The sequence below is a fragment of the Gekko japonicus genome, unplaced genomic scaffold (assembly GCF_001447785.1).
Source record: "Gekko japonicus isolate JY-2015 unplaced genomic scaffold, Gekko_japonicus_V1.1 scaffold32, whole genome shotgun sequence".
Classification (NCBI taxonomy): domain Eukaryota; kingdom Metazoa; phylum Chordata; class Lepidosauria; order Squamata; family Gekkonidae; genus Gekko; species Gekko japonicus.
In genome coordinates, this window is record NW_015167527.1 from 868,900 (window position 1) to 888,264 (window position 19,365).

General features: G+C 41.5%; 1 protein-coding gene across 4 annotated transcripts in view; it reads left to right on the forward strand.

Moving 5' to 3' along the window:
• Positions 1-19,365, forward strand: part of ACTN1 (actinin alpha 1) — a 115,716-nt gene that overhangs the window by 92,096 nt on the left and 4,255 nt on the right. For 2 of the 4 annotated variants that reach the window (XM_015413304.1, XM_015413307.1), the window contains exons 9-20: positions 3,830-3,922; positions 5,389-5,619; positions 6,677-6,824; positions 9,487-9,637; positions 12,241-12,349; positions 12,754-12,894; positions 13,061-13,243; positions 13,903-14,037; positions 14,532-14,711; positions 15,830-15,976; positions 18,428-18,508; positions 19,050-19,115. In XM_015413304.1, the coding sequence (XP_015268790.1) occupies positions 3,830-3,922; positions 5,389-5,619; positions 6,677-6,824; positions 9,487-9,637; positions 12,241-12,349; positions 12,754-12,894; positions 13,061-13,243; positions 13,903-14,037; positions 14,532-14,711; positions 15,830-15,976; positions 18,428-18,508; positions 19,050-19,115 (1,665 nt within the window). The remainder of the gene's footprint in view (positions 1-3,829; positions 3,923-5,388; positions 5,620-6,676; positions 6,825-9,486; positions 9,638-12,240; positions 12,350-12,753; positions 12,895-13,060; positions 13,244-13,902; positions 14,038-14,531; positions 14,712-15,829; positions 15,977-18,427; positions 18,509-19,049; positions 19,116-19,365) is intronic. The other 2 variants (XM_015413305.1, XM_015413306.1) reach the window with 1 other exon arrangement.

Genomic DNA, 19,365 nt, shown 5'->3' on the forward strand with positions numbered 1-19,365 from the left:
AAAGAGAATTCTGCTGATTTCCCATTTCTTGTGGCAGCTCCTCATGTGGCTTCCCATTTTGTGTCCTCCAACCCTCCGTGGTGAGAGATCTACTCTCTTCACGGTTTATCAGAATCAACCCAGTGTTCAATATAAAACATTCAGCAGCTAAGCCAGATAACTGGAGTAAGTATTAGGGCAACAAGCTGGGCTGCCTGTGGAAAGGTTTTTAAGAAGGGATGGAATCTGCTTTCTGTTTTTGATAATGGATTATGTTCTTAGCTGGCCAGTCCAGCAAATTCATCCATGACCTCGAGAACAGGCATAGTTTCTTTCCCTTTGAAGGTTTCCCAATGTCCGTCTTCTGTTAGCCAGCTGCTAGGAGATGCAGGCTCCAGATCTGGTGCTTGTGTAGAGTGATTAGAAAGCATGTATTTCAGCCTAGGCCCAGGAACACAGAGTGTCTTTTCAAGCTCTGCAGTCTTTCTTGACAAGGTGACTTATTGTGATGTCGCTCCATTTCTCATTCAGATTTCTCATTACTGCTACCAGCCCTGAAGGGGAGGTCACATGATCAACTTTCTGCTTCTTTCATTCTCTTATACTGAGTCTTTAAAGGTACAGGGGTCCCAGCCTGCCATGACATGTATGTGACTGGCTGCTTTTCCTTCATATGATTTCTACGTGTGTGTCTGTGTATTTCTACACATATACTCGCTTTGGTTGGTTTGCTTTTTCCTCTCCTAACTGCTTCTAACTTTCATAACATTAAACTGCATGAGTGTTTCTTTTTTAATTAATAGCTGGGTTTAATAATATGTTTTTACTACATTGTGGAAATTGATTTTTGGTTCTAATGTCTGGCTAGCCTTTTGATCAAGTCTTGCAACTGGTGCTTCAGGATCTATCAAGAATCCTTGGTGATAAAAAGATATATATGTCCACATTATTATACACTCACTTTAGGCTAGTCTAGAACACTAGTAAACTATCCATGCCTGTGCTGTACTTCCTCAACCAGGTGTTGAGATACAGAAGTGACAATACTGGTAAAACCTAAAGAGCAACTATTTAGATTTGCCTGTTGTATAAGTAGCATTAACAACTGTTGGTCAGGAACACTGTACAAGGAAGATACTGTCTGCCCAGGATGCATGAACATGGCACCACTCTAGACAATAGTGCTAATGGACAATAGATTCAGGTAGCCCAGAGATGACGTCATGAAGTTTCTGCACCTGCACTTTTTTAGAAGAGAAACCTGGCAGGATAGATAAACACCCCAGTTCTTAGCGGAGCAAACAGGTTAATCTGTTCAGTGAATTAATGGTCTAATCACAAATAGTTTCCCTTACTCATTATTTAGGGATAAAATATTTAATCAGCAACTAATTATGGGCTAAATAAATGGCACAGGAAGTTAGACTCTTCCAGGAGAAAATCGTAGTGCCAGAAGAAACTAGTCTGTGCAGCTCCCTACTGGGAAAGCAGTTACATGAATAAAATACCTTGCTCTGGAAATTTCTGAGAATGTCTGTGTAACTTTGAAAGGTTACATGCCCTTTTCCATTAATGGAAATTGGTTAGATAGAAGCAGTACTATTGCTGTTCTATAATTCTGTGCAAGACATACAAAAGCATAGAATTTTGTAGTAGATGCTAAATTGAACATCCAGAGAGCCTAAGCTTAATTTTTTTTAAAGAAAAGGTTCCTAGTTCCTATTGCTATGGAAACAGCCTTGAAAGTAGAAGGGCAATGCTTTTGAGAAGCTAGAAGTCGGATGAGACCTCCCGTGGTCAGAAGATGGCTCTTCAGTGCTCTACTAGCCCCAAACAGAATGAAATATGCAGAATAAGACAATTTACATCAATTTGCATAGTGTATACAAGCTGCAGAATTCACCTTTCCTTGGCACTGGATTTTGATCATTTTAAGCCCTGAGTAAACTCATCCCTGGACAAAATGAATATGTTGCCATTTTGTGAATGTGATCCTGGGGGGCCAAAGGTAGATTCCGGTGGGGCAGTCGTGTTGGTCTGAAGCAGCAGAACAAAGCTGGAGTCAAGTGGCATCTTCAAGACCAACAAAGTTTTATTCTGGGTATAAGCTTTTGTGTATATGCACACTTCTAAGGGCGTGCACACAAAAACGTATACCCAGAATAAACCTGGACCCCCAAAGCTTTGTGCCAAATGAGAGCAGCGGGATTGTTTTGACTTTCCTGTGGATTTAATGTGCCTCCCTTTTCCCTAAGGATATGGCAGGCAAAGAATTCTATAAAGATAGATCTAAAATATCCAATTAAAATTAAAACTGTTCAGTAAATTCAACTGTTTGCCAGTGTATCTGTATCCTGCAAGACCAGCTAGAGTTTTTTAAAAAAACTTGGGCTTTGGTTCCAAGGAGTAGTGGTGTCCGGTAGCAAGGTAACTCTTGATAATACTCATCTTTATGCCCTATGTGTCCTGGATTAACAAAACAATGCTCTTATCTCTTGCAGGGGGTGGGATCTGTGATTGAACAAAGCGGATGAGGGGATCCCTCAAATGTGTTTGACCAATGGGGCTTTTTACATTTGCTAGTACCGGTTAAGCATAAGAAAAAGTAGAAAGCAGTGTCCGAGAGCATACCATTAAGCACATTTTTAAAAACATTTTTTTTCTTTGAAGATTACTAATATCATTCAGTTAACATTACTGTTTAGACATCCCATTTTGCAGGGAGGGTGCCTGACTGCCAAGGGACTGCATTCTTTTTGTACTGATGAACATGACCAGTTCCCAAGGGCACCGTGCACTGTACTTCATGCCTGAACTTAGTGCTGTTGCAACAACCTCTGGCAAACTGCGCTAGTTAAGCTCTGTTTTCCCCTCAAATGGCTTTAGAGGCTGACTTGGGAAATGTTAAAAACAGTATTCAAAGTAGTGATATGTCTTAAAGGTACAGTTTACAAACACAGTCAAATGTAGTAGAAGTATTCAGGATATGTATTCCTAAACTTGTTATGTGCACTCTCTATAGACAGTCTGTATTTAAAAACAGTTCCAACATTTATAAGAGGGAGCACTTTCTTAGAGTTAAGAGCAATTAACATTTCATCCAATAACATATTACACCAATTTGGCCAAAAGAGAGCCAAAACTTCTTCGCGTGTATGTTTGTGGAATGGAGAAGATGCCAGAAGGGCATCAGCAGCTTTATCCTTTCTTCATGGATGGGTTACTTTTGGTGTGAGCTCTGCCCTTGGCATCACTCAAAGGCTGAAGGGGATGAGTAACTTCAAACAAACAAGGAAACCTGGCCTGTTTGGAGGCAGATGAGTTAGGTTTTTCTAGCAGCTCATTAGCGACGTTAGTATCTGAGCACATTTGGATGTGCATACTACTTACAGGAAGTTTTTCCTCATATCCATTCTATAGTGCACTGCTGTCCAGTGTTTGGCGCACACTGATATGTGCCTAAATCAGAATGCATTCTGTGAGCTCACACACACAGATGGAGAGAGAAACCTACTCAGACAGTACATATTCAGATCAAAAAGTTCAGAATTCATCTGTCTTCCTGAGAAGCATAAAATGGCAGTGATACCAAATAGCCTGAAAATCTTCATAATGTGAAGATAAATAATAATAATAATATACTTTATTGTCATTGTACATAGTACAACGAAATTAAGGTGCAATCATTCGGTGATCTACAAACATACTCATATACTTTAGGCTAGCAGTGTTCCTTTACAGTTTGAGTGGGTGCAAGGTTTTTCAATCGGCAAGTTAAGAGGAGGCTAAATGAAACATTTTGTTGAATAATGGTGGTGCTTCTGACACATCCCCCCCCCCTTTTTTATAGGCGGAAACAGCAGCCAATCGGATCTGCAAGGTGCTGGCAGTTAATCAAGAGAATGAACAGTTAATGGAAGAATATGAGAAGTTGGCCAGTGATGTAGGTATTCCTGGTTTCAATTTCTTAACAAGGCTATATGGAAATGGAAAGTTACAAGTAACACTGGGTGCTTTATCCTAGCAGGCAAGGCTAAGCAACAGATACCCAAGAAATCACCAACAAAGGGAATATGCATTTTTCTTATATTTTCCCCACAGTCCCTTTCAACCCCTGGAAAAGATTGTTTCTGCAGTAATGGGTCTCACATAGTCCCATGTTGATTGAGAAGCTACAGTGGGGAGGGAGAAGGGGTGAAAATCACTCTACCTTTCTCATCTGTCTGTCGAGTTCACCTCACTGCAGCTTCCTGACTCTCATGGGTCCCATAACCACAGGAATAAGCTTTCTGTGAGTTGGAAGGGGACTGCAGGGGAGTAGAAGAAAGCAGGAGAGCTTGGACACAAGCCAGTATCTCCTTTTAAACTGAGGGGATCTACAGTCTTCTAGAATTAATTTCAGCAGATAATGTGAGTAAATCTTTCAAGTCATGTAATAATTTGTTTCCTTTAAAAATGCACTCCACAATGATGGGACTAAGGAATTAGGAATTAAACACTAATATATAGATAAAAGAAAGAGATGATGTAGGTTACAGAGAAGAAGGTAATAGTGCTTGCAGATAATGGGAAGATCAGGGGCAAAATAACACATTAACATCAATGCTACTGAAGAACTTTCCAAAAGGCATATGCAGTCAATAGCAAATTTTACAGTAAAAGAAACATTGGGTTAATAAAACGGTGGGATGTTTTGCTGTCACACAAAAAAGTAGCTCAGAAGTTTATATGGTCTGGGGGTTTTTTTTGCAAGTCAAACTGGCTGCATTGGAACGGCCTATTGAGAAAAGTAATCCATAGAACTGGCTTAATATTTATGGTTGGGGAAATTAAATCTACTGTAGCACTTCAAGTGTTAAAATACTACTCAACTTTGAAACGTCCTGGCAACAGCCACGTTGAGGTACAAAATCACCAACAAATTGTTAAAAGTGCCATTCATCCCTATTGAGCTGAATTGCATGCTTGTCCTATTTGTCAGGGCCAAGGGATATCACTCCAAGCCAGGACACCCATCAGCTTCTGAGCCCATGGCAGCTGGGCCCAAGCCAGTCCCCTGTGGCATAACTGCAGGGGCCTGGCTTGGACCTGGCCAATGGAGATGTGGGCCCAAGAGGTGATGCCGGTCACCTCCCATGCCACTGATGGCTAGGAGTGAGTTGAATCCTAGCAACGTGTGCACATCTTCCTCACTGTGTGGCCCAAGCGTTGCTTGGCCAAAGAACCAGCCCTGCCAGATGGGGCAACAGTTTTCCGAATGTCCTTTTCAGTGTAAATTGTAATGATATTAACATTTGGAACAAGATTCTTGCAAGACTTCAAAGTGCAAATGACCCTAACAAAAATCGAAACCTTGTTCGTATTAAATGCTTACTACAGTTTCCACTCTTTCCGCTTTGGCGTTCCTAGTTGCTGGAGTGGATCCGCCGCACCATACCTTGGCTAGAAAATCGGGTACCAGAGAACACCATGCAAGCCATGCAGCAGAAACTGGAGGATTTCCGAGATTACCGCCGTCTTCACAAGCCTCCCAAAGTCCAAGAGAAGTGCCAGCTAGAGATAAACTTTAATACATTGCAGACAAAGCTGCGGCTTAGCAACAGGCCAGCCTTTATGCCTTCAGAAGGGAAAATGGTCTCGGTGAGTGTGTTTGGCTGGTGAGCTATGAGCATCTTAAGTACTTCACAAAGAGCAAATGCTTTCCTGGTATGCAGGGGTCGTTTCGTAGAAAAAGAGCTAGGGGGACTCATTAGCATAACTCATTAGCATATGCCACACCCCCTGACATCACCGGAAGTGTGTCATAAGGCCACACACCCTGACATCACCAGAATTGTGTCATAAGGCCACACACCCTGACATCACCAGAATTGTGTCATAAGGCCACACACCCCGCCCCCAACGGTCCCGGCCACCGCCGCCGGCCTTGCAGCTCCACTGCCGAGCCTTCAAGAGACACCACCCCACTGGCATCATGCTCTGTCAGGTCTCAGTGGACTTCCTCGCTGCAAACTGTGGTGCACACAGATTACATCCCTCCACCAAATGGCCAGTCCCAGAGGCAGCAGGAGACATACCTTACTGGAATACCCTGCTCCTTTAACCTCCAGGGTGGTCAGAGGCTAGGAGACATTCCTTGCCTTAGGAGCACTGGATTCCTTATTAGTCATCAGGCCTGTGTTGGAGCACCAGGTTTCCTGATGCCTGAACCTCGTTCTTGCAAGTGAATTAGCCTTTGTCTTGCTTCAAGCTTCCTATGGGACCTGTTCCAGGTACTGAGGATGGACTATTACTATTTGTTTTCCACTTTTACAAGCCTGCCATTTTACCAAAGTATGTAAATCCATCCATGGTCTGTAGACATTTCCTAGCCGTGTCCTACTGCAGTTTTTGGTCACAAACAGGAAACATGAAGCGTCCTGCAGCTCAAACTGCTTACAAATAACTTGTAGGGTTTTTCTGTTGGGTTGTCCTTTACTATGACCTTGCTGTTACACAGATGCCATTTGATCAGGTGCTCTGTTTACTTGAAATTAATCTTCATTGTTCTTATCACTATGATACTATTTTCTATTCCAGTATAGGCTGCAGGACAAGCAAATGGCCTATGTAAGGACAATGTTAACAGCATTTCCTTTAATTTGCATTGATCCGTCCCTTCCTTCACAGTGTTGTACTTTTGCTTTGATCACTGCAGGATATAAACAATGCATGGGGTGGACTAGAGCAGGCTGAGAAGGGCTATGAAGAGTGGCTTTTGAACGAGATCCGAAGATTAGAACGGCTGGATCACCTGGCTGAGAAGTTCCGCCAGAAAGCTTCCATTCATGAATCATGGACAGATGGTAATGCAAATTTTGAAGAGTCCTCCTTTTAGTCATCTGTGTTGGTCTGAGGCAGTAGAACAAATTTAGAGTTCAGTGGCACCTTTAAGACCCAACGAAGGTTTATTCAAGGTATGAGCTTTTGTGTGCATGCACACTTTATCAAATACATTGGAATGGCAAGTAAGGTTCAGATTATGGCTATAGGTTTCGACCTTGCCTGCCATTCCAATGTATTTGAAAAGGTGTGCATGCACACGAAAGCTTATACCTTGAATAAACCTTTGTTGGTCTTAAAGGTGCCACTGTGGACTCTAAATTTGTTCTCTTTAAGAGTCCTGTTAGCAGAGCTTTATAGTACTGTGTTTAAATGCATTAAAACCCCTCAAATCCTGTGCCAGTAGAATGGAATTGTATGACCCATATATGCATTGGCATTGCCCACTGTTTCAAACCTATTTTTGCAATCATGAGAGCTAGAAAGTTGTTTTTTTTTTTTAAGAAATACAAACTAAGATTCTCAGGAAATTGTATTCTGTGCCAATTACTACATTCTTTGCTTTTTCAGCATATGTGAAATTGTGCACAGGTCTGTGTTTTATGTTTAAGCACAGCATTGTAGAGAGAATAAAGATAGTATCCCATGTTGATCATGTAAATGTTCACTCATTCTGTTTACTTTTTTATGTGATTCCCCAGTGACCACTTTCCTTACTGGTCAATGCCTTTGACTCCAGCTGAAGCCTCTCTCTAGAAGCCCAAGTTTGTTCAGAGAGCAATTGGCTCATGCTAAGAGATAACTTTGGATTGTTGTTGCCATATTTGAAACAATTAACAATAATTTAAAGAAATAGATGAATAAATATAAATCTTGTATGAGCCTTATTTGATGTTAAGTCATACAATATTTGAAACAAGTAGCACACGCACACAAAACCTTTATTGGCATTGAGAAACAAGTAGCTAGCCTGCTTCATTTAGTAGCATTCAGAATTTTAAAGACGATAAATAATTTTTTGCATATGAGCTGGGGTTGCCAGGTCCTACCTGGCTGCTGGTGGGGGGACCCCCGATCCTTGAGTTCTTCTGGTGTGCACGCAAAGTGCACACACTGCAATGATGTCAGCTGGGAGTGATGTCATCACATTTCTGACATTGGGGGCAATGCTCTAGGTTTTGAGCAAAATTCTGTGATTTTGGGGGTCTCAGGACCATAGAATTTTGCCCAAAACCTAGAGTGTCGCCTCCAACTTTGAAAATGTGATGATGTCACTCCCAGGTGATGTCATTGCACCAACGCTAGTGGTGCTGGAAGGGGGCTTCTCAGGGTGAGGCTTTCCCTGCTAGCCACCCCCTGGGTCATGGCGGATTGGGACCCCCAAAATCAGGGGATCCCCTGGCCCCACTGGGGGAATGGTAAGCCTAATATGAGCATTGATGTTCTGGAGGTGGTAAGATTAAGATTTTTGCCTGCATCCGCATATATAGATCATGGTGTCTTACTCTCTCTGTCTTTTGGCTTCACATAGGAGACTGGAATTCTTAAATTCAAAAGCGAGTAACCCCAATGAGCAAGAAAATTACCTTGTTTTTTTCACAGCATTCTTGGAAGCAGATGTGGGTTACAGAATCTGCTCCAAATGACCTGGTAATCAGGTCTCTGTGTAGGGGTGAGGCATATGGAATGGTTTGAACTAGGATTTAATTGTAACAACCAGGGCTTAAACAGAGACAAGGCATTTCTCGCCCACTACAGGTGATAGATTGCAGTAACTGTGGTATCCCCAGTTACAGTTGTTGTGAATGATCATTGGGCTTATCTTGCATAGAAATAACAGACTTTAATTTTTTAATTTCATGGCCTTTAGCCCAAACTGTTTGCTGTTTTTCCCCTCTCTGTGTGTATATGTGCGGTGCATGTATATTGAATTTGACTTTATGCATCTCTCAGGGCTCTTTTTGTAGAAAAAGCCCAGCAGGAACTCATTAGCATAATAGGCCACACCCAACAGCAGGAACTCATTAGCATATTGGGCCACACCCCGACAGCACAGCTCATTAGCACATTAGGACGCACCCCCATGTTACCAGAAGTGTGGTTATCCAGCCACACCCACCTTTTGCTTGTTATTCTGTTCACCTTGTTTGTTGTCAAAACCCAGGGCTTTTTTGTAGCAGGAACTCCTTTGCATGTTAGGCCACACACCCCTAATGTAGCCAATCCTAATGAGTTTCTGCTGTTGGGTGTGGTCTGTTATGCTAATGAGTCCCTGCTGGGCGTGGCCAACTTGGGAGCCAGCCGAAACTCCGTTCCTGTGACATTCCTGCCCAAAAATAGCCCTGCATCTCATAACGTGGGCTCCAGCCCAAGACAGTTTATGCTACAATAAATTGGTTTGTCTTTAAGGTGCTACAAGGTGTTTATATTGGGAAGGGATATTTAGACTAAACTGGGAGTGGTTCAAATTACCCATTCTAATCTGTTGTATGAAAATCAGACACTTACAACAAAAATGTGTTAAAAAATTTCAATCTGGTTTTTTTTTTTTTTATTAAAGGAACTTGCTTGTTATGAGAAATAGTGGCCACTCTATAGAAATTTCTGTTGTGGAGTGAAAATGGATACTAATCAGCCACTCTTAGGCCTTTCTCTTACTGGCCTGTGTATTTGCTCCCCCTGTAGGCAAAGAAGTAATGTTGCAGCAGAAGGATTATGAAACGGCGACCCTGTCAGAGATCAAGGCCCTCTTAAAGAAGCATGAGGCATTCGAAAGTGACCTTGCTGCTCACCAGGACCGTGTGGAACAGATTGCTGCTATTGCCCAAGAGCTCAAGTATGGCTCCCATGGAGTGCATGAAGTGGTTCTTTTTTTAGAATTATAACCAGTTTTTATTACACAAAAAATGAAAGTTCTGCAATATTCTCATTGGACAGTTTTGGCATGCTTCTAATGATGTCAGAACCACCTGGGGCAACGATAGCCAGCATATATGTTCTGTGGTATTTTCCACAAGCTGTACCCAATTCAATGTTGTTGCCACTATCATGGTGCACGCCAATTTTGTTCTTTGACAAATAAGCCAGTCACTGGAGTTATAAAAAGCCAATTAGCTATCTCTTCCAGTCCGGTTCTCAGGCATAGCTACTCCTTTTCTTTACTTCAGTTTAGGCAGGTAGCCCTAGTTACAATGTTTTCCCCCCCTCATCATTGACCACAAAGAGAGGGATGTGAACTGACACAGGATCTCTTCTCTGTGATAGTTTGGCAAACACATGGTAATGGTTATAACCAGTGTTCCCTCTAAGCTGAGTTAGTGTGAGCTAGCTCACAGTTTTTTAGCCTCCGTCTCACAGATGTTTGTGTTAGCTCAGGAAGGAGGGCTCCAGAGCAAACTAATTCATGCAGCAGCCAAATCGCTCGCTCACAACTTTAATGCCAGGAGCTCACCAAGTAGAATTTTTGTTCACAGGACTCCACAGCTTAGAGGGAGCCTTGGTTATAACAACTGTTGTGTGAAGACTGCCTTGATTCAGTTAAGCCCCCTTTCCTTTGAGTTTTCTCTGCAAGCCTAGTATGGGTAAGAAGGCCAGGTTTGTTTTGCTAATGTTCAGCAGTTTATCATCCAGAGAGTTAAATTCATAGGTATATCTTGGCCTGAATCTTTATTCTTTTACATGAACATTAATCCCCGAAGAATTAGAATGGGCACCAATACTTTAAACAATTTGTTTTTAGAAAAACATTTGAAATAGATACATTACATGAAATTGCTGAGCGTTTGGGTTAGAACAGATAAAAGGAAATACTTCTTCACATGGAATTCACTGCCACAGGAAGTGGTGGTGGCTACAAGCATGGACAGCTTCAAGAGGGAATTGGATAAATATATGGAGCCGAGGTCCATCAGTGGCTATTAGTCACAAGGGATAGATAGGAACTCACAAGCTGGGGCAGGTGATGCACTGTATTCTTGGTGCTTGGGGGGGGGGCAACAGTGAGAGGGCTTCTAATGTCCTGGCCCCACTGGTGGACCTCCTGATGGCACCTGGTATTTTTGGCCACTGTGTGACACAGAGTGTTGGACTAGATGGGCCATTGGCCTGATCCAACATTGACTTCTCTTATGTTCTTATGTACATCTGTGTGTAGCATTGAAAAACACCCTCCAGTCTGCTTCTCTTGGTCCTATAAATGCTAGGCTTTACAAAAGGTTGAGCACTGCTTATCACAAAATTACTTTCAGCATTACTTATGACAGCATCAAGCAAGGTAAAACATGAATGTCTTTTCAAAGTCATTAAAAATTTTTCAAAGTTTCACTAAGCCAGTATGATGGGATATATGAATGGGGAAAGATTTTATTATAGTTCTATATCCCTGAGAAAGGGAAACAATTACCTTGTTCTCAAACTTTAAAGCAGTAATTCCTAAATTTTGTGTCTAAGAGAAAGTTGCTAGCATTCCATGAGAAATAGATAAAGTAATTAATTAAAGGGCCATGTGGGCTCAAAATACCATCGACAGAGGAGGCTGCCAATATGTGATTCACCACTCTGCAGACAGTGCAATTGCCCACACTTGAAGGAAGTTGCTAGTGGCATCTTTGTGTGACTCAGTCCCTTGGCCCAACCTCCTTCATATTTGAACAGTGATTCATTCAGAAAGTTAAAGGGTAACCTTTTTGGAGTTCGCAGGTCTTGATCTTTCACATCCTGCACCTTTTGGATTGTAAGACTGATATAGTGCATCTCGGCTATCAAAAATTGGGGAAACAATGCACTTAAAGTCCCTAGGGGGAAAAGTGCCTTTGGTGGTCTTTTGGTGACTTTATTATGAGGAAAACCAAACATGTAAAGTCTTTCACTATTTCATTTATGAAGAATAAGATGAAGATTTGTGTGATGTCTTCATTAGAGGGCCAGGAAAATTTGGACAACTCTTTGGTTCTCATTTTGAGCTATTAAGTTTTCTATGACAGAGGAAACAATTATGTTTATAAACTTGTGTCCAGTCATCAATAGGGTTCTGATCTCTCACTGGGCATTTGAAATTGATTTCCTGAAAAGGGGGCTTCATGTACCAACAGCGCAGTCTCATTGTAGTACTATGAATCTTCTAGTCTGAGATCAGTCGGAAGAAAAAACTGAGTCATTTGTTTAGTGCTGATGTGTTTCTTCACGATGGCAGCTTGGTTTTGTTGGTGGTTTTTACCTTGCTTCTTGAGAAAAGCCAAAGCTACCTTGGAAGCCACCCAAATTTCTTCCTCCCCTCCCTTCTACAGATTAAGTCTTTTCATTCAGACACTGTCTCAAAATTAGATGTTGGCTGTGCTTCCTCAGTAGTGACAGTGCCTGTTTACACCTGTTCTTTGATGTCAAGGGATCTTCTTTAAGCAAAGTGCCAGATAAACTTTTTGTTAATTTATCTGTTGTTAGTGAGCTGGATTATTACGATTCACCAAGTGTCAATGCCAGGTGCCAGAAAATATGTGACCAGTGGGATAACTTGGGGGCTCTGACCCAGAAACGTCGGGAAGCCCTTGAGGTGAGATTGCATGCTGATTTTGACTATCCTGTTCTCAAAGTTGGGGATTGGAAACAATGCAGATGTTTAAAGTATTTCTGTTATGATTCACACTGCTGGTTTAGAATTGAGATTATTCAGCCCTTGATTATCTGTATCTCTAATTCATAGTTGTATAAAAAGTAAACTACTTCTTGATTATCTGAATGTGCTTAAATGTCCTTCACACTGTTTGGAAAAGGGAGGTTGCACTGTTTGAACGTTAGCCATGTAAGGATCTTTGCTGTACTTGCTTAATTACAAGAACTAGTACAAAGAGGAGGGAATAGTTAACACAGAGTTTGAAGGATCACTGTAGGGCAAAAATACAGGATGCCAATCCTTTGCTGTTGTTTGACTTGTGCTTTTTTGTGGGGCATTCCTAGAGAACAGAAAAATTGCTGGAGACAATTGACCAGCTGTATCTAGAATATGCCAAACGAGCTGCCCCTTTCAATAACTGGATGGAGGGCGCCATGGAGGACCTCCAAGACACCTTCATAGTCCATACCATTGAGGAGATCCAGGTACATATGAGTCGTCCTCCCATACTGAAGTCACAGGAACAGCTTTTGGGCTTTAATTACAGTTGTTCTGAAAACAGAGTTTGGGTTTTCCCCTTGACTCAGTAGGCAGGGATTTATTTATTCTTAAGGTTTTTAATTCTTCTTATGTTCTCTGGGGTTTTTTCAGGGATTGACCACAGCCCATGAACAGTTCAAAGCTACCTTGCCAGATGCTGACAAGGAACGACAGGCAATCCTAGGAATCCACAATGAAGTGTCAAAAATTGTCCAGACCTACCATGTCAATATGGCAGGAACCAACCCCTACACCACCATCAACCCACAGGAAATAAATAGCAAATGGGATCATGTGAGTAGCTCCAAGGCATGATGTTATTCCCTTAAGCAGAATACTTATAGTGTAATCCTGTGCAGTTTCTCTGTTCTAAACTTAATGAAGCTAATAGTCTCAGACTGGAGTAATTCTGCATAGGATTACCCTGCCAGTCTCATTGTGGCAAGCCAAGTCCCAAGTAAGTGGATAGCACTGCCGGCTTAATATAAATTCTGTTACACATACACTACAAAGATCTTGCACAATCACCATGGTTCTTGATTGATAGGCATAATCCATAGCACAAATTATAAAATGTAAGGTTCAGGTTAATTTTGTTGTGTGAAATAATGAATGCCCGTGAAGGAGACTTAAGTCTTTGTGCCTACAAAACAAAGAGATGCTATAATGTGACAGTTCCTTCACCTTCCCTATGAAATCATTGGGTATACCATCTCTGTGGCCCATGCTCCTACCTTGAAGTTGCCCAAGGCATTAAATGTGGCGATCTTATTTTGCTTTGTGGATGCCAGCCTATCTAGACCAAAAATCCACTTTTAATCCAGTTTTACTTTTGAAGAAGATTTTGTTTTCAGCTACTAATGCACATAGCTTTGCTTCACATTTCAGAAATGCTTATATAACATTTGAAGAAATAATCTTAAACTGGGGGGGGGGGGTGTTTGTTGCTAAAGGTGAGACAACTAGTTCCCAGGCGGGACCAGGCCTTGATGGAAGAACATGCACGCCAGCAACATAATGAGAGACTGCGCAAGCAGTTTGGGGCCCAGGCCAATGTTATTGGGCCTTGGATCCAAACCAAGATGGAGGTAAGAATGTAAACCATCAATTTTCACTGTCAGCATGTGGCTGCATATTTTTCTGAAAAAAGAACAAACCTTTGTCTACAGTATGGGTGCATGGGGGAAAGTTACAGCCATTTGTCTTGCACCTAGTTTTAAAATAATACCTAAATAATTCAGATGTTGTAGTTTTAAAAGGTACAGACTGTGAGTTCTGTAATGCATACTAACTAAAAGCAGCTTTAATTTATCAGAAAGAAACAATATGTCAAAAAGAAAACAAAAATGTGTTCTGGAGGCCCATAATGCAGTTAGCACTGTACTTGATGGAGTGATAGTGAATTATGCCAGCAGTTGTGTTTACCTCTTCTCTGAAAAGTCTGTAAGCAAGGCTCTGTTCTCTTGAGACCACAAGGATTGTAGTTAACATATTTTTAGTCTACTTGGGAAATCATTGTAAACATAAGCCATACGTGTTGAGACTTGTCACTTACCTGCCCATTTTCTGTCGGTTCATGCAGGAGATTGGTCGTATCTCCATAGAGATGCACGGGACTCTGGAGGATCAGCTCAGTCATCTGCGACAGTATGAGAAGAGCATTGTGAACTACAAACCAAAGATTGATCAGCTGGAGGGAGATCACCAGCAAATTCAGGAGGCACTCATCTTTGACAATAAGCACACCAATTACACCATGGAGGTAAAGGACATTGGGAGCTTGTGAGAGAAGAATACAGACATGCAAAGGATGGGGCAGACTCAGTTCTCAAAGAAGTCTGAATGGGTGTTTCTATGCTGACTAGCCCTATTCTAAAGTTCTTGGTAAAACTGATGCTTATAAACTACGACAGTACAATTTCACCATTTCTTTATGTGTAAGTATAAACGAACAACAACACTTGAAATCAGATCAGACATAATGTGAAATCCTGGTTTAATTACAATAACTCTGGTTAATGTGTTTGTCTGAGAACATAAGAGAACATAAGAACATAAGAGACGCCAATGTTGGATCAGGCCAAAGGCTGGATGGGCCTTTGGCCTGATCCAACATTGGCGTCTCTTATGTTCTTATGTTCTCAGACAAACACATTAACCAGAGTTATTGTAATTAAACCAGGATTTCACATTATGTCTGATCTGATCTCAAGTGTTGTTGTTCGTTTATATTTACACATAAAGAAACACATTTACACATCAATGAGACCAGCCACCCCACTAATAAATGGTTAGTTAGGGGCCATCAAAGCAGAATCTGAAGTTGGTTTATTATCCACAGTTAGTCTTCATGATTTATGATAACCTGGTTCAATCCTGGCTTGTTCCTCAGCAACACCAGCCTGTGGTGCAAAGCAATGAAAACAGCATTTGCCAAAGGAAACCCGGATTCAAGTAATTGCCTATAAACTGATCCTTGGTTTCACAAACCAAGCATAGTAAAAGTAAACCATAGTTTCATGTGTTGTCTGAACTGAGACTTGCTAAAACAGTACAGCAGACAAAATCTGTAGAGTGCACGGCCACTGCAATATGTATGGCATACCATCTGATTATCAAAATGTTTGGTGGGCACCATGCCAATGGAAGCTTCTACTTTTCTGCACAGTTGTTTCCTGTTGACAAGAGAATTAACATAGAAGTACTCAATAGGTACATGGTATGATCTTATTTTTATTGCCAGACTGAGAACTGAAAAGTGGTAAGAAAGGCTACTGGACATGTTTTTCAAGATGTAGGCCTAGTGTGCATTTAAATGAAAGTCTACTATTGTTGCTCAACTTAAAATGATTGGGGGGGATCTTCCTTTTGATTCTCCAGCACATCAGAGTGGGCTGGGAGCAGCTCCTCACAACAATCGCCAGAACCATTAATGAAGTAGAAAACCAGATTCTGACCCGAGATGCCAAAGGAATCAGCCAGGAACAGATGAATGAATTTCGTGCCTCCTTCAACCACTTTGACAGGGTAAGAGGTGGGGGAGGGTTAATAATATCTGAATCTTTGAGGGTGCCTATAAATATGATTGGCAGGAAAGGAGTGAGCTCCCGTCTCTGGCCCCAGCTCCTGCCAACCTAGCAGTTCGAAAGCAAGAAATTGCAAGTAGATAAATAGGTACTGCTTCGGTGGGAAGTTAACAGCATTCTGTGCACCTCGGTGTTTAGTCATGCTGGCCACATGACCACAGAAATGTCTTTGGACAGCGCTGGCTCTTCGGCTTGGAAACGGAGATGAGCACCGCATCCCTAGAGTTGGATTCGACTGGCTTTCGAGCAAGGGAAACCTTTACCTAATCCTCACAATATCATTTTCAAACTCTCATTCCCTTGTTTTTAAAATTCATAGTAAGGTCTTTTGACATCAACATGTTTGGCTCCTGATGGAATGCTCAAGTCCAGCAGCACCTTCGAGACCGAGCATGAGCTTTCAAGAGTCAAAGCTTCATTCATCAGGTAAAAGTCGGAGTGGAGATCCCTGTGTCCTTGTGTCGCAGTCAGAAGGTGAGAGGAGTGTTGCAAAGAAACTCTGCATCCTGAGTTCCTTCTTTGCAGCACCCCTCCCCCCTCCCACTGGGCTATAAGGACCCAGAGATCTCCATTCCGACTTGTGTCTGGTGATGGGAGCTCTGGCTCTCGGAAGCCCATATGCCCCCCGCCAATCTTGTTGGTGGTTGAAGGTGCTCCTGGGCTCGAATCCAGCTGTTCTGTTGCAAACTAACACATGGCTGCCCTCCGAAACACTGATGCCGGCACATCTTAGCTCATACCTTTCTAAATTCAAGAAATGGCTGAATTATCCTAATGAGCCTCTTTGAAGATAGCTGTCATTCATTTACATTCTGCTCATAGGAAAACTCTTGTATATTATCAATAGAATTAGCCTTAAATATGAACATTATTCTCATTCCAACATAAATATTTTTATGTCTAATAAATTCACGGGATTATTTTTCCAAAATGCATTCTGTGGGTGTGAAACACTTTGCTGGAGTTAACCCTAAACTTGCTTTTTCTGCATGATAAGAGCTTCCATATTATGCAACTAGAGTATAGCCCAAGAGGCCTGTGCTTGATGCGCTCCCCTCTTGATGATTCTTAGGTTTTGTCTGATGGAAGAAGTAGGGTAACCTTGCTTGGCACAGTCAGAAATTTGCCCAAGCTACTGAATCCAAATGAAATATTGTATTCAGCAGCCATGTAAGGGAAGAATGATTGATCAAATGCAAAGGCAGCTGCAACTGGATGCGACTCCTGAGCTAAGAATATGCAGCTTTTAAGTGTGCTCCACTGAGTCTTCTGTCTCTCCTGCATTTTATTGTGGCTTATATTCACTGTGTATTTTCACGGTTTAGAATTTACAGGTGACTAATTAATATTATGTAGTATCTCTGGGCAGATTCCTAGTTAAAGGAAGAGAATCTGCTTTCAATATAGGGACCTTCCATTTTCACAGTTGTCCAAAATTCTGTTGCATATATACTTTTTTTTTTTACACTAAAAGTGACTGCAGTTGACTGAGATGCAGCTCTTGCAAACTACCAAATGCAATCCTAAACAGAGTTAGACACATCTAAATCCATTGAAGTCAGATGGCTTTGAAGGCTGTAACTCTGTTTAGGATTGCACTGTAGCATTTTCTTACAAGTTCATGAATGTGCCATCTAAAGCAAGGACATTTAATGGCAGTACTTCCAATGTATAACTGCTACTAGAGAACGATGAATGGCAAGACTGTCCTTGCTTTGGTCACAAGGTTTTTAAAATGTGTCTATGGTCTTTTAACAGTTCCTTTGAATTCTAGATTACTGAGCGAATGTGGCACTTTTAGAGTTACTGAGTTTGGGAGGAGCCGTGACTCAGTGGTAGAGTATCTTCTTGCGTGTTGAAGGTCCCAGATTCAGTTCCCAGAATTTCCAGTTAAAAGGCTCAGATAGTAGGTGGTGTGAAGGACTGGTACCTGAGACCCTGGAAAGCCACTGCCAGTCTTGACTAGACAATCCTGACCTTGATAGACCAATGGTCTGATTCAGTATAAGGCAGCTTCATGTGTCCATGTGTGGGGAAAGATACTTAATATAAGGGAGCATCTGAAGATGAGCAGTCTTCAGAGCTTGCTTGTAGTTTATGTGCAAGCATTTGTCCGGCATGACCATGTTTAGTGAGAAAAGGTACATTAAAAAGCATTGGCACAGTACAAACTTTCAATGTAGTATCTAACTTTGTGCACTTTTTATTTTTCTTCCCTGTCTTTTTCTGCATGTTGTCATCCTCCACCCCCATGTCTCTCCACCCACTGCATGGTACACCTCCTTTTCCTTCACCTTCCCTTGCCTCCTTTTTCATCTCCTCCTTCCCTATGTTATACATTACCACCCCCTTGGCACTGCATGTCCGGCTGCCTGGTGCACTGCGTAATCAGGACCACTCCGGCACACTTGGCCCTGAGGAATTCAAAGCCTGCCTCATCAGTTTGGGTTACGATATTGGAAACGATGCACAGGTACTGGATCTAGTGAGGAGCACAGCCCAATATTGAACTACAAGGAAATAACACATTTTTCCCCTCTCTTTTTTTTGTTTTAATCCATCTGTTGTCAATGTACTATTTTATTGTGCATATGTCTGTGTACTACTATATGTTTTATCACTGTTCTATTTTTTTCTTTATAAATTCTCATGCTTCTGTTGTGGAACATATCTATTGCCCTGTTAAACATTCCATTTGCCTGATTCCCTAAATTTTCCGCATCTTGTGCTTTCCTTTCTTGAACATATCTCTCTTGATAATCCCCATCAATTTTCCCTCTTGCTTGTATTTTAACTTTCATCTTCCATCTTTATTTGCAATGAAATGTATCCTTCTTTTGTCTTCTTTGAGTCATTTTAATGCATTGTTTCATTGTCCAATACATCCTGTCTTCCATTTCTCCTTCATGCAAATCTATTCTTTGTAACATCTTCCATGAAATCATCTCTTCTTGGACTGCTTTTCATCCCTGCCATCTCTTTCATTTCCTTCATCCTTCAACTACTCTTTGTAGAAGAAGACTGGCATGCTGGATTGTGAAGACTTCCGCACCTGCCTTATCTCCATTGGTTACAATATGGTAATGTAGAGGCATCTATCACTTCCACTCACAATGGTATATTTGCCCTTCAAAAAGGGATGGGCACACATCTAATGACTCATGGTAAAGCTACATTATTCCCATTACTTTGAACACTAAAGTGTGTGTAGTTTAAAATCTGCACCTCATCACTGTATCTGGAAGAGTACAAATTGCATTAACTTCAGATAGGACTATATTTTGAAAGAAAAACAAGACTACCATTCTGATTGGTTCTTTTGGGAGGCTG